The sequence below is a fragment of the Rousettus aegyptiacus genome, unplaced genomic scaffold, assembly GCF_014176215.1.
Source record: "Rousettus aegyptiacus isolate mRouAeg1 unplaced genomic scaffold, mRouAeg1.p scaffold_m13_p_4, whole genome shotgun sequence".
Classification (NCBI taxonomy): Eukaryota; Metazoa; Chordata; class Mammalia; order Chiroptera; family Pteropodidae; genus Rousettus; species Rousettus aegyptiacus.
Window position 1 is genome coordinate 37,458,567 of NW_023416307.1, and position 14,852 is coordinate 37,473,418.

Here is a 14,852-nt window from a genome sequence, read left to right on the forward strand (position 1 = left end):
TGCTTTAAAGTCAGCTTAAACATCAGAGTTTATAAAATGGGGATTTAATCTAAGGTTTATACTTGATTTTAAAAAATCTGGTAGAAGCAGGACCACTTCCAGAATTAGCATGCCACATTAACACTTAAAACAGACGTTTGACTAAAAACAGTTTCTTTATAAACCACTGAATACATAGTTCCTATCACATGCAGACTGTTATCTAAGAAAAACCAAATGTTTGGTAAATTAAGAGTTCAGACATCTCAGCCAAGACTTGACTTCTGAGCTTGAGAAAGATGTGGGAACTTTTCCTGAAGAAGTCTTGCTTTCTTTTTCTCTAAAGTTTTCTTCCTTGCTTCAATGCGGGCTTGTTTCTCCCGTCTCAGTCTAGAATAATAAAAGCAGAACAGCGATTTATACAGCAGTATTTCTCTCTTACAAATACTATCAGAATATGTCCAAATCAATGACTTAAAGGCCTCAATCATGCCAGTCTCCGTCTTCGGTGTGTCATGTATAGTAAACCCGAATAATCACTGTAAGCCTGAACAAGTCAAAGATAAACGTGAAATCCAAAGCATATGTAACCCTGCACCAATTTTCCTTTGTATTTCCTGACTGGAAAGAATGAACAGATCTTGGAAACCTGTAACAGACTGGTCTTTCTACCTTATGGTAGAAGTGGTAATCTTACTGAACGTGAGATGTCTGACATCCTGAGATATATCCTGAGACTTTGGGAAATTCCCTAATTTCAAATAGCACTGAGTCTAGCATATTATTTCCCCTACAACAGAGGCAATGAAGCCATGGTTAAAGATGCTGCTTAGGTGCTAGTTAGACTCACACTCGCTCAAGTGAGTTTGCTTCTACCCATCAGCATTCCAGGACGTGAGGCATTTTGCCTCAGCTATGTTATGTTGACCTCTGGGGTCATGCAGGAATTGTCGAAACTGAATAATAAATAATTCATGGATGTGAAGCCTCTACAGTGCTGAAGCTGATGTTTTGAAGGATAGTTTATTGATCAGTGGGCATAAGTGTATATAAAATTTAACAATACGAGAGACATACTGAATAACAATAATATGCCAGTGCCATGGGGGACGTCACGGAAGTTTGAGAAAGGGGTTATTTTGGGGTGAGAACAGTAATACGTGTATACACAAAAAACAAACGACTTTGTGAATTAAGTATAAATTAAGACGAAACAAAGTTGCAATCAGATTACCCACTCTATTCATCAATCTTTGCTCCAACTTAATTTTAGCCATTTACAAGAAATAGCTTATCTCAAAGAATAAAGGTTTGCTATTCCAAAGGATGTTCAGAAGATTGTGCTGCATGCTTTGAAGGTAAGGCTAAAATGGTGGTTTCAAATATCAAATAACGAGAATATGCATAAGACCTGTAAGTAACAATTGATTCATAAGTTCTCATACATTATTTTAAAGGATGTTACTTATAGCTTCACCTTACTAAGAGGAAGAAGGGTCAAATTAGGCTTGGAGAGAAGCAGCCAGTGCAGTTAAGAGTTCTTCAGTTGTTTAAGCATCTGAACTGGGTCTTAAAATGTGTGTAGGTGATTTCACAGCTCTAGCAACAAGAGCTGCAAAAGAGGAGAAAATGAACAAGTTATGTTTAGGAAACAAGGAGAAAGGTTTGACTTTGATGATGGATAAGTAGCTAAGAGTAAATTGTGAGAACAGTGGGTGGGAAGGAGTTTGGATTTTAACCTATAGGTAAGAAGCTACTGCTTTAAGCTTTGAATAGCACTGATGTGATAAAAAGGTTTGAGGAAAATTGGTCAGAAAGCAATATGTGAATGAACTCACTAAGGAAGATGTTCAACAATTCAATTAGATGAAGAGGGACTGCACAAGGGCAGAGAGTGGAAGTAGGAAGGACAGCTCCTAGAGACATTTTGCAGAAAGAATGAAATCATGGACTCACTGATTTGGGGTACAGGTGATGAAAAAATGACATTTAGTATCAACTTAGGATGGAAATATTGCAGCTAAAAGTGTTCTGGATCCAATCCCATAAGCAATCCCACACAACTAGGGTGTCCGATAATTCAAGGCAATTCTTACCACTGCCCAGAGATAGTTCGGAGGCTGTCACTTGAGCTTCTGACATACTCCCTCCTTGGACTTCAGACACCAGTCACGAGTCCAGGTTTTTACCTGGACTTTGACCAACTGGTTATAAATCAAAGGTTCTCACGACCCCCTTTTGGGTTCAAATAATTTACTATGTGGCTCACAGAACTCAGGAGACGTGTTTACTCACTACATTACAGATTTGTTATAAAAGGATACAACTCAGGAAAACCTAGATGAAAGAGATGCAGAAGGCAAGGTATGGGGAAAGGATGTGGAGCTCCCAAGCCCTCTTCAGGCACACCACTCTCCCCAAATCTTCAGGTGTTCCCCAACCCAGAAGCTCTCTAAGACTTGTCCTGCTGGGTTTTTCATTTTGTGGAAGCTCAATCGTATAGACACAGCCGATGAAATCCTGGCCATTGGTAACTCATTCAACCTCTAGTCCCTTTCCCCTGCCCAGAAAACAGGGTGGGACTGAAAGTTTCAATCAGCTATTCAAAGTTGGTTCCCCTGGCAATCAGCCACTATTCTTTAAGTGCTTTTCCAAACTCTTATAATTAATATAAGAAAAGATACCTTTGTTTCGCTCTCATCACTTAAGAATCAAGAGTTTTAGGAGCTTAATGACAGAAACGGGGACAAAGATCGAATATATATTAATTATAAATCACAACATTACACTAGCTAGAACAGTAAATGAGGAGAGGCAGCTGGTCTGGTGGGGTAGATAAAAAATTTTAAGTGTGATTCTAAAACATGCTAAAATATCTTAAAGCTCAGTGTAAAGATATAGTTCATTTCTGTTTAAATTGCTTTTTAAAAGTGTTCTTGATTTTTTGGTATAGATACATGTTTCTGGAGGAGAATATTAGTTTTTGTTAAACTCTTGCTGAAAGTGGAACATATTATCCAAAGCAGTTGTTAAAAGCTGTGGTGCTGGTCCTGCTGGGATTTTCCCTTTAAATGTCCAGCTGCTTTCCTGCCTTGAATTCTGACCTGTAGCACCTTTAGGTAGCAACCCTGCAGTTTCCCAGTCCCTGGTTTTTTGTTGTTGTTGTTGTTGTTTTGAGGGGGGTGGGGGGTGGGGAAGAGGGAGGAAGCCACAGCCATGGAGCTAAATGGCACCTTTGCCCTGGAAACCACAAACTTGCAATTCTTTTCCCTTCTAATTGCAGTTTTGGGGAACAAACTCTCCCTTGGCTTCTGTCTGCTTCTAGATGTGGATCCAGTGTTTTAAAATAGCCATTCAATTTTTTTAAATTTAGTTTTTAGAATTAGTTTGGGTTCATGGGACCACTTCACTTCTCTACTTTAATAGAAGACCTATGTTTTCTATTCCGTAATATACTTAATACAGGGAATAATTTGCCATAGAAAATATTTGGAGATCACCATTCCGAAGGACAACATGAGTTCAGATATAATGCAACAGGCTCTTCTCACTCTAGCCCCTTTTGATTTCATCAACCCTGCAATAAGATGAGCTCACATTTTATACAACTTAAGTTTTGGACCTTCTTTTTAACATTATAAACGATTTTATCACCTACTTACATATAGACTGATGAATGGAAAGACAGTAAAACTTGTGAAAGGATCTACACTAGAATGTTAATAAAAAGCTATTTCTGGATGGTGAGATTATATAAGACTTTAATTTTCTTTCTTTAATTTTTCTACAATGAATATATATTTACTTATTGTAAAAGCTTATTGTATGTCATCCAATGTAAAGATGTTTCATTATTAGCCAGGGTACTTTTGCTCACCTGTCAAAATGTTCCACATAGGGCATTGCAAAGAATCGTTTCCTATTGTACTTTTTATTTAAGTACCAAGGTATAGGCCACTGCTTGAACTTGTGCCTGCCAAGAAAGTAAATACTTTTAGTACATTTTTACACAGATACAGTTTTAACCTTCTTTGGCCTAAATATATCTTCGATAAATCAAAAGCATAACAAAAACCCTATAAGAGAGTCTAAAACTGAAAGATTTTCTCCCTCATCCCATCCCTTTCCTAACTGACTTCAACAGTATTAATCCAAATAATAATTAGTAGAAAATAAAACAGTCCAAAGTATTTAGTCAGATGTTTTGGCAAGTCTTCTGTTTTCTGTATTGGATTACAATGGTTAAAGACAGCAGTTACTCCCCTAAATGTGGCTCCAAGCAGCCCCGCCACCTCAAACTCCATGAAAAAAACCCATCAAATGGTAAGCACTATTATGCGATATAATTTCAAGAGCATAAGGAAGGTCTCCAACCACCCGAAATGTCTTCCCCCTTTTGCTGACCAATGTTTAAAATTCTGTTAATGATGTTTCCTTTTGGCAGCTCAACCCAAATGTAAATAAATCGCTGGCAGAGACAGAATATACTGGGTCTTCTCTATTATTTATACCTCAGTATAATGTTTATTATCAGATCTTTTCCCTAGGTCTGACAGGACTTTGGGAACTGGACATAGAAGACAAGATTAAACTGTCTCCTAAGTTGGACTAGGGCTTATCCTGATGGCAGTGAGAGCAAACTAAGCCTGGTTTATGTGGCCTTATCCCTTGAAAACTTCTTTTCAACAGTCCCAGGTTCTTAATGGACATAGAAGACAGGTATGTGTCCTAAAATTAGCCTCATAGCATTTATAACTCTCTGAATTACATGTATACATATACATTTTTCTAGGAAAAGGATCTATAACTTTCATTAAACTCTCCAAAGGTCATATGATTAAGAAGACATAAAGGACATTAAGAGGATAAAGGACATAAGATTAAGGACCACTGTTATAAAGAACCTATACACAATTGAATCATGGAGAAGCAATGCCTTCATTCATATCCTGGAGTTCCAAAGGGGTTTGGGGACCTCTGCTTATATTAGATACATCTCTAATATATCTAATACATCTACAGTGAGAGTTTTATTAAAAGATATGGGATAGGGGAAGAGGCACAGGATTACCACTCTCATCTCAGAAAAGCCACAATATAAGCTAGGTACCAGATGACTCTCCCAAAGATGTCTCTTCTCCAAGCACCAGGTCTAGCTTTTTCTTGACCAGTCTGAAGAAGTCTTAGGGCATCTTCTCTTTCCTGGACAACTTTATCTAATGCATCCATAGATTCTATTACCTAAGAGAACAGAAAGATATAATTTCAACGATCACCTGCAACAGAAAACATGTAAAGACCATGCTACAGAAAACCTATGATTAATATTTCTGTAAAAGAATCATTCTGTCAAATATTTCCTAAAAATCTTTTTGGCACAGGTATGCATATATAGGTGTCTGTAGTACCGCTTTTAGTAATTTTTAAAAAGTTTAATTGCTATCAAATTGAAAATAATTCTTTAAAAAATTTTTTCTTAATAAATTTTCCTTAGTAGTATGTCAGAAAACATCAAGAAAACTACATATATTTTAAAAAAATTATGGTCACTTTATCTGGAGAAAATTTTTAATGTTTTGGATTCTGCTAATTCAAAAAGTACGACATATGATCTATTGTGCTGAAGTTCACCTCTTAAATATATATTTTAAAACAGGGAGAGGGGATAAATCTATTATTGAAATTTAAAACTTTTAACAGCACTGTTCTAGCAAAAGCCTTTTCATTAAATAAACAATGTGCTCTTTATAAACAACCAATACACTTGAGAGTCTATAAAACATAACTCTTCTTAACAGCAGAGTTAACAAGTATACATGAAATAAAATCATATTACTTTACAAATGTTATGTAGCAATAAGATAACTACCACTCAGATCTTAGTTTCTAAATATACCATTATCCATTAAAAGGAACCAGGGTTCCTCTGTAAAATGGTAAGTACACAGGGGCCAACTTGGAGGAACCCACAGTGGCGAATTAAAAACGATATTAAAGGATTTTAATTCTTTAAAATTGGAATCCATGAGTCCACAACGGCAGGAAGGAAGGAGGGATGGAATGAAGGAAAGAAAGGAAAGGAGAAAAGAAATAAAGAAAAAGAGAGAGAGAGAGAGAGAAATAGACAGATAGATAAATAAATAAATAAATAAATAAATAAATACATAAATAAATAGGGAAAGGAGAAAGCCCTTCCTTATAGAAGAAAGCTAACCAATAAATGTTAAATGAATCATGGGATTAAAAAATTAACATTTAGCAAATATACTAATAATTGATTCAGGCAAGAATCATCAATGGATGCTAAATCAGGTGAGTGCAAGTTTGAGGAGTTACAGGATATTTACATGATCTCGATACAAAGAAAAACCAATAACTACATAGTTGGGAAACCTGACAGACACCACACTAACCAAACTGTCAATGCTAACATCGGTAACAAACAAATCAACACCCCATGCCTCCAGATATGAAGCACTGTGAAGAATAAAATATCATTTCTATGATATTTCTGCCAATCATCATGATTATCACGAGACACTTCATACAAATCTAATTTGGCCTATACCTTTCAAAAATGTCAAAGTCGTGAAACACAAAGAAACACTGAATATCTAGCCTAAAAGAAACTAAAGAGACACAACAGCTGAAAATACATGATTCAGGATTTTCTTTTGGTATAAAGGACATTGTTGGGATAACTGATGACATCTGAATAAGATCTGTGGGATTAGATCATAGTATTATATCAATATTAAATTCCTGCTTTGAAAATTGTACGGTGGTTATGTAAGGAAATATCCTTGTTTTCTGGGCAATATACACTGAAATATTTACAGAAAAAGAAACATGTAGATAAATTACTCTCAAATGGCTGAGAAAAAAATATGTTTATGTAGAGAAGGAAGCAGAGAAAGATAAAGCAAATGTGGTAAAAAAGTCTTATGAGGAATATGGGTAAAAGGCATCTCTTTGTACTATTCTCATAGCTTTTCTGTCAGTCTCATGTTATATCGAAATAACATTTAAAAAAAAATGTTATGTAATTCAATTTTCACTAAGAGAACAACCTTCTTCGCAATTAGAGTAAATGAGATTTTATTCTGTACTTTTTGATTCTCTCTAGGGACATTGTCTTTTCTTAGCGGCAATGTGGGAATAATGGTTGTGAGTGGTGTGGGGAAAGGAAACTAACACAGCTGAGGTTAGGAAGTAAGACTTAAAGCTACTACAAAAAGCTGAGATCATTTCTCACTGATTACTAACTATGGCACAGAAAAATCAATAAAGAGTTGATCTCAAAAGCAATGTAAAAAAAAAACTGATAAATATAACTAAATAAAACATAAAACTTCCCACATGGAAGAAGTATGTTAAACATGTACAGTCATGAAGAAAAGGCAGACCTACATATATTGATATGAAAAGATATCCAGGATTTACTAGATACGTGGAAAATGCAAGTTTCAGAAAAGTATACGAAGTACAACCAAACTTGTGAAAATAATTAGGCACATTTCTACATGCAGAGAAAAATTCTGATGAATAAACAGGAAATATATACAACTGGTTACCTCTTAAAGTTGAAATAAGGAACCCAAGGGATTTTTCTTTTTAGTGATGAAGAAAACCAAATTTAAAAAATAGTTGACCTTTTCACAACAATGCAAATATACTTAACATTACTGAACTATACATTTAATAATGATTAAGATGGTGAATTTTACATTATGTGTTTTATCATAATAAAAAAATGCATAAATAAAATTTGACCTAGTTGGCAAGGAAGTGGCTAAACTGTAAACAGAACTGTAAAATAATACAGCTACTTTAGAAAACAAGTTGGCTATTTCCTAAAACAGCCAACCCAGCAATATCACTCTTATATATCTACCCAGAGAAATAAAAACATATGTCTATACATATGTTGGGGTCACAGGTAGGAATGGGGAGTGACTGCAGATGGGTATGAGATTCCTTTTTGAAGTGATGAAAATGTTCTAAAATTATATAGTAGTGATGGTTACACAACTCTTTAAATTTACTAAAAATCAAGCAAAAATAGAAAAAAAAAGGAAAAAAAAGAAACTTACTTGACAAGAAATACAGGAACCATACACTCACTCCTGCAAACTTTATCCCACACAACAGTCCCAGGCCAACCACAAGCCTTACCTTTTCTAACCGTTCAGGACTTGGCATTGGCAATACCTGTCGCTTGGCCTCCTGCTCTAGAGTTAGAAGCATGTTTCTTTCTTTCAGTAGGACATACCTGTATCAAAGAACACAAAGCTTGTGATGCTATTCTGTGATAACAATGATAAAGTTGTGATTCTTGACATCGAAATTAATGATCTGTTCTCAAAAGTCCTTTAGAAATCTCAAAATACATAATATCCTTACAAAGAATAATCCTTCAAAAAGAGCTATATCTATTTTTATTCATTTGTTCAATAAATTTTCCATGTGCCATATATTGTATGAAGTGCCAGGAGACATAAAAAAGCATAAAATATAGTTCTTGTATTCCAAGTGGAGAGAGAAGATAGATCATAAATAACATTTATTTAGTGCCTGTTATGTGCCAGGCAATGTGTTAAATACTTTATGTACATTATTTCATTTAATTCTGGGAACAATCCTTTGAAGCTGGTATTGTTGTCACTTTCTACATAAGGAAACTAAGGCTGAGAGAAGTAGAATATCCTGGCACACATAGCTAATTTAAGATTCAAATCCTGGACTCCCTGTATGCAAAACCCATTCTACTTTTACTCTACTGTGCTGCCTCTGACACCGCAATGTGATGCGGTGTACTGAATGGTTGGAAACTAGTGCCAGAAGAATTAGGTGGGAGAGGAGCCATCTCTTCTAGCTAACATGATCAAAGAAAGCTTCCCAGAGATGGGATTTATTAGGCTGGAAAGGAAAGCAAAGCAAACGTAATCCAAGGTACTGAGGGGCAAAGCTGAACTGGGGGTAAGTTTTGTGAGTAACTATTTGACTAAAAATTAGAGTTGAAAGAAAGGAAATGAATGAAGAGGGCACTGAAAAGGAGACAAAGGAATTAGGGTGCTTTATGCTATTGAAGAAGACAATTTGGGGGTAAAGCAGTGGCAGAAGATAAATTGTTTGGTTTTTGCCACGATGAATATTGAAACAGCCCTAACTATACTTTTACCAATAACTCATAGTAACGGTGCTTTAGGTACAACTTATACAATCTATTTTTAATACAACTTATTTTTCTATAATGAATATGTGCTGTTTTGCATGTAACACCTGACATCAAATGAAAGGTTTTTTCCCTCCTGACACCAAGTATGTGTTGTCTTTTCCAACATCACTTCTTCAACTCTCTGACACTAACTCCCTAGAATTAGCACCAGATTAAACAGATTTAAGGGTTCAGTCCCACAAGACCGTCCCTCACTTCTGACATGAATAGCAAGTTCTGGGGCTCCCATACATCTGACTGACCAGCTCAAAAGTAGGGGTTCCAATGACCTCCTGTTTGGGCTCAATAATTTGATAGAACAACTCACAGAACTCAGGAGTGCATTTTACTTGCTATTACTGGTTTATTACAAAGGCTACAACTCAGGAACAGCCAAAGGGAAGAGATGCATAGGGCAAGGTATGTGTGCAGGGGTGCAGGGCTCCCATGCCTTCTCAGGGCACACCACCCTCTTAGCACCTCCATGTGTTCACCAACTTGGAAGATCTCCAAACCCAATTGTTTAGGTTTTTTTGTGTGTGTGTGGAGGCTTCCCTATGCAGGCATGATTGATTAAATCACCGATTGCTGGTGAACTCAATCCCTAATCTCTCTTCCCTCTCCAGAGGTGAGGGTGGTAGTGAGGGTGAAAGTACCACCCTTGAATCATGTCTTGATCTTTCCGGTGGACAGTCTCCATTCTGCAGCTATCCAGCATCTTCCAAGAGCTGCCTAATTAGAACTTAAAACATTCCTATCACTCAGGAAATAACAAGGGATTTAGGAACTATGTATCAGTAAATGGAGACAAAGACTAAATATATATTTCTTATTGTATCGCATGATAAACCTATAATATTAGTGGTTTTTATAAACATTTTACAATTCTTTAATCTGCCATGAAAGATAAATAATCCTTTAAATAAGTGGCTAAAACTTTAAATGCTCACTACAGAGTATAGCCAGATAACAATTATGAGTGAAGTGGGCTTGGTGAAAGAACAGGAAGGGTAAGAAGTGGTATGTGCTGCTCTTTTCTGGATGGGAAAGTGGTTACAAAGCCCAGCCAGTTTGTGCCATGTATGAATGCAGGTCCAGTGCTGCCAGATCAGAGGTCTGATTAAGAGGAGCCAGAAATCCTTATTTTTGTGTGAAATTTCCCAATTTGAAAAACATAGTAAAGTCCAAACATAACATATCTTTGGGCTAAATATAGTCAGTTAATATGGGGGTGGGGTGGGGGGATGGGTGAAATGGGTGAAGGAGGTCAAAACACAAATTTCCAGTTATAAATTGAGTAAGTGACAAGGATGTAATTTACAGCATGGTGACTGCAGTTAATAATACTATATTGCATATTTGAAAGTAATTAGGAGAGTAGTTCTTAAAAGTTATCATCAAAGGGAAAAAAAATTTGTAACGGTGTATGGTGGTGGATGTTACCTGGACTCACAGTGATGATCATTTTGCGATATATACAAATATTTATTCATTACACTGTATACCTGAAACTAATGTCATATCAATTATATGTTAATAAAAAATATACATATACAGCCAATTAAAAATACAATCTTGCCTTAAATCCTTTTGACCCTCTCTAATTCATCAGGAGAAACTGCCAGAAAAGTCAACCTAAATTCCCAGTTAATGCATCCTCTAACACACTTCCCCAAAGCAAAGAAGACAAAGATTTCAGACAATGCAAAAGGTAATAAAAAGAAAGGCCTAAACGTGACCAACTTTTCCTCATTTCATTAGGATACTGAAATTGTTTGTTTAAAGGTGCTAGTATGACTGGTAGTAGTTACAATAAAAATTTCTAAACCCCCAACTACTTGAGAATTCTAATACATCTGTCTTAGTGTAATTTGACCTGTCATATTTGTAAAATCTTCAATGATCTTATACATCATCTACAATACTATAAAACAAATTGCTTTACTCAATTTCTTATATCACATAAATATAAGGTTTATACCTCATTGTAATACTGTAACTGCTTCGAACTAGATGTTAATGTACTCAGTATATTTACCAAAGTTTATGTAAATCTTCATTACTTTTGTTCCTTAATTGCTGACAGGTCCATGAAGCACCTATTAAAATGATAAATTGATAATATGAAGTATTTTCTAGCTATGTGCCCTATGGCAAATTACTTAACCTCTCTAAACCTGTTTCCTTATCTGTAAAATGTGTAATAGCTTTATTTTATTATAGTATAATATATAATTAGGATTAAGTTTGCATAAATTAGAGAATACATGAAAATATAAATAATGAAACTGGCAATAACATTAAAAAATGTGAGTATTACTATTGAATGTATTTTCACAGTCCAATGTCAAAATACTTTATATCATTATAAATTAATTTTCATTATCTCTAAAAAATGAAATCTAAAACAAACCCAAACAACTTAGTGAATAATTTCAACCCACTCCTCTTCTAAATTTTTTGCCAATCTGCTAAGAAACAATTTACTATTATATTGTTCTTTTAATTTTTGCTAATAGACATTCCCATAGGAAATTGAAAAAGAAAATGCCCAAGTAATTCCTAAACTGGATAACAATCCCAAAATGATGGACAATTCAATAACGTATTTAATATCAATCAACCCAAATATCTCACCAGATTTCACTTTTTCTTCCCCCCAATTCTTTGGGTCATCAAAAAATTCTTCCAGTCCTTTTCTTGACAACGTAGTATGAAGTAGTCTACACTGGTGTAAAGATGTGCCATTTGGTGTATCCTTAAGCAACAGATTAAGAGAAAACCTACAATTGAACACAAAGAAACAAGTGATTAATGTTTCATAACATTTGGATTTTATAAGCAATAAATGAAATAATTTCCCCATCTACAGTGTTAAAAAAAGTATTCATGTTTCTGCACAGAAACAATAAACTTACAAAATGCTTTAGAAATTATTTTTAATTTTGCATTGTAAATTTTGATACCCTACAATTTCATATTTACATAATTATATTTTAAGGCAACATCCGTAGGTCCTTCATACACTGCTAGTGGGTATATGATTAGATTAAAAACATTCTGAAAGTTAATTTTGATTCCGCATTTAGAAATTTCAACTAATGAAATTATAGATGGGAGTTGATAAGTTGTCTGTTAAAGCATTACCTGTGATATAAAAACACTGATAACATAAATATGCTACTGGGGCATGTTTTAAAAAACTGTTGTGCATCTGTAAGATAATCTTTTATGCAGTTAATTTAAAACTCATGTTTTTAAAGAATATTTAATGACCAGGATAAATAATTTAAAACACAATAGTGAAGTGTGTCACAAGCGTATTCCTACCAAAAATACTTAACCTGAATCTAATTATGAGAAAATAATCAGACAAATCCAAATGAAAGGATATTCTAAAAAGGATGATCTTATCAAAAATGTTAGTCATGAAAAAAAAAAAGGAACCATTCTGTATTTAAAAGGACTAAAGACAGTGGCCAGGACATGGAAGCAACCAAAGTGTCCCACGATAGATGACTGGCTAAAGAAGCTGTGGTACATATATACAATGGAATATTACTCAGCCCTAAGAGATGAAATACTGCCATTTGCAACAACATGGATGGAACTCGAAATAATCATGCTAAGCAAAATAAGTCAGACAGAAAAAGTTGAAAAAAAGTTGAAAATCACATGATATCACAAATGAGCAAGACAAACAGAGACTCAAGGATATGGGCTATAGACTAGTGGTTACCAGAGGACTATAGAGTAGTAGTTACCAGTGGGGCGGGGGAGGAGGAAGGAGAGGGAGGAAAGGGGAAGTAGACAAGGTAAAGGGGGTCAAATATAGGGTTTAAGGGGAGGGTGAAGTGGGTAAAGGGCATCAAATATATGGTAGCTGAAGGAAACTGGACTTTGGGTGGTAAACACACAATAGAATACACAGATGTCAAATGATAGAGTACACCTGAAAATTATATAATTGCATTAACCAATGTTACCCCAATAAACTTAATTAAAAAAAAAAAAGGACTAAAGAGACATGACAACTACTGCAATGATTGTTGATTGGATCCTGAATAAAATATTAAGAAAGAAAAAAATTACCAGGACAATTGAGGTCATCTAAATTTGGGCTCTCTGCTGGATAATAGTAGTGCAATAATAGTAGTGTAACAAAATTAAATTCCCCAGTGTGATTACTAGAGTATTGTGGTTATTAAGACAATATTCTTGTTCTTAGGAAATATATGATAAAGTGTCAAATTTGCAATTCTGACATGCCTCAAATCATTCAGGAAAAAAAGGCATAGATATAAAGAAAGTGTAACAAAATGAGAAAGATTAATATAGATGGAGAGTATATGGTTTACTATTTGAATTACTCTTATAACTTTTCTGTTGGTTTGAAACTTCTAAAAATAAAAGGTTCGGGAAACAAGAGTAGAGTACAGAATGCATATATGTAAATATAATCCTGATTTTATTTTTAAAATTCAAGTATGTGTGCATATGTAAAGCTAAAAAGAAGGGAAGGAAATCTGTTTATCTCTGAGTGGTAGAATTACAGTTGATTTTTATTTTCTTTTTCAAAATACTTTACCCTATTTTCCAAAGTGTCTACAAATGAACAGATATTCATTTTGTAATAATAATCTAAAATTACTTTCTAAGGAATAAAGATGAGATGGAAGAGACAATTGATCCAAGTTTGCCACCTTGATCAAGTTACAACCTCTGAGACTGCAAAATGAAAAAAAAATATTGCTAATCTGTGAAGTTAGCGTAACTAATAATACTGTGACAAATAAATGTTTAATAATTGTGCTGCATTTAGGAGCACATAGATTACTTACTTTTGGGGAAAAATATCTGACCTATGCAACTATTTATAAAATTCAAATAATTAAAAGTGAAAACCAATAAAAGGTAGGTCTGTCCAGAAGACAAGCTAATTTTCCAGAAATGATCAACACCGTGCGCAGCGTGTTCCATTCTCACAACTGCAAGGGCGACTCTTCGTTCATTTGGCTACTTTCATTTATTCATGCAATATTTCCCAAACAATCTCTTCGTGACAGATTCCATAAGTACAAAAGCCCCTTCTTTTTTATCCTCCAAACCTGATGCAGCTTTCAATTCCATAGCCGAAAGCGCTTCAGTCAAGTTTTTCCCAACTGATTTAGCCAAATAAGATGCTTTCTATCTCTAGGTTTACTTCAATACTGGGTACCCAAAGACCCCATGTACTGCCTAGTCCACAGTAGGTGGCAATCATATATTTGAGGAAGGAACGGAAATGTCGCAGGTGAGCTACTTCTCCAAGGTCGTTTGATTCATGCCTCACAGAGGTGGGTTCGGGCTCAGCCAACCCCGCGGTCTTTCCATCCCTGAGCTGTTCTCAGCATCTACACAACCAACCAAGATCCACTGAAGAGGTGGACAAACCTACTCTTCACATCACTTACCCAGTGCTAACGGGGACCTGATGACTTATTAACGACCTGGAAGCCTTCAGGGCGACCGAGACTTTTCTGCAAAGAACGGCCAAACTGGCCGCAGCCATCTTTTCGCATAAGTAAGGAAACTGCGTTTCCGCCAATAATGGCGTCACTTCCTATGTCTCAGTCGATGGGAGGAGAGGACAGGAACAGCCTCTGCCCTCACTTAA

General features: G+C 35.3%; 1 protein-coding gene across 2 annotated transcripts; it reads right to left on the reverse strand.

Moving 5' to 3' along the window:
- Positions 1-37: 37 nt before the first annotated feature.
- Positions 38-14,770, reverse strand: MRPL47 (mitochondrial ribosomal protein L47). Of its 2 annotated transcripts, XM_016128018.2 has the most exons (7): positions 14,650-14,770; positions 11,834-11,979; positions 11,235-11,295; positions 8,155-8,251; positions 5,090-5,220; positions 3,857-3,952; positions 38-369 (listed from the first exon to the last, which is right to left on the reverse strand). In XM_016128018.2, exons 1-7 carry the CDS (start codon positions 14,745-14,747, stop codon positions 246-248), a joined length of 753 nt encoding a protein of 250 aa, XP_015983504.1. In that variant the 5' UTR covers positions 14,748-14,770; the 3' UTR covers positions 38-245. The 2 variants fall into 2 exon arrangements, with proteins under 2 accessions (XP_015983504.1, XP_015983505.1); XM_016128019.2 differs by lacking the exons at positions 11,834-11,979; positions 14,650-14,770 and having other exon boundaries at positions 11,178-11,267.
- Between the last annotated feature and the right edge of the window lie 82 nt (positions 14,771-14,852).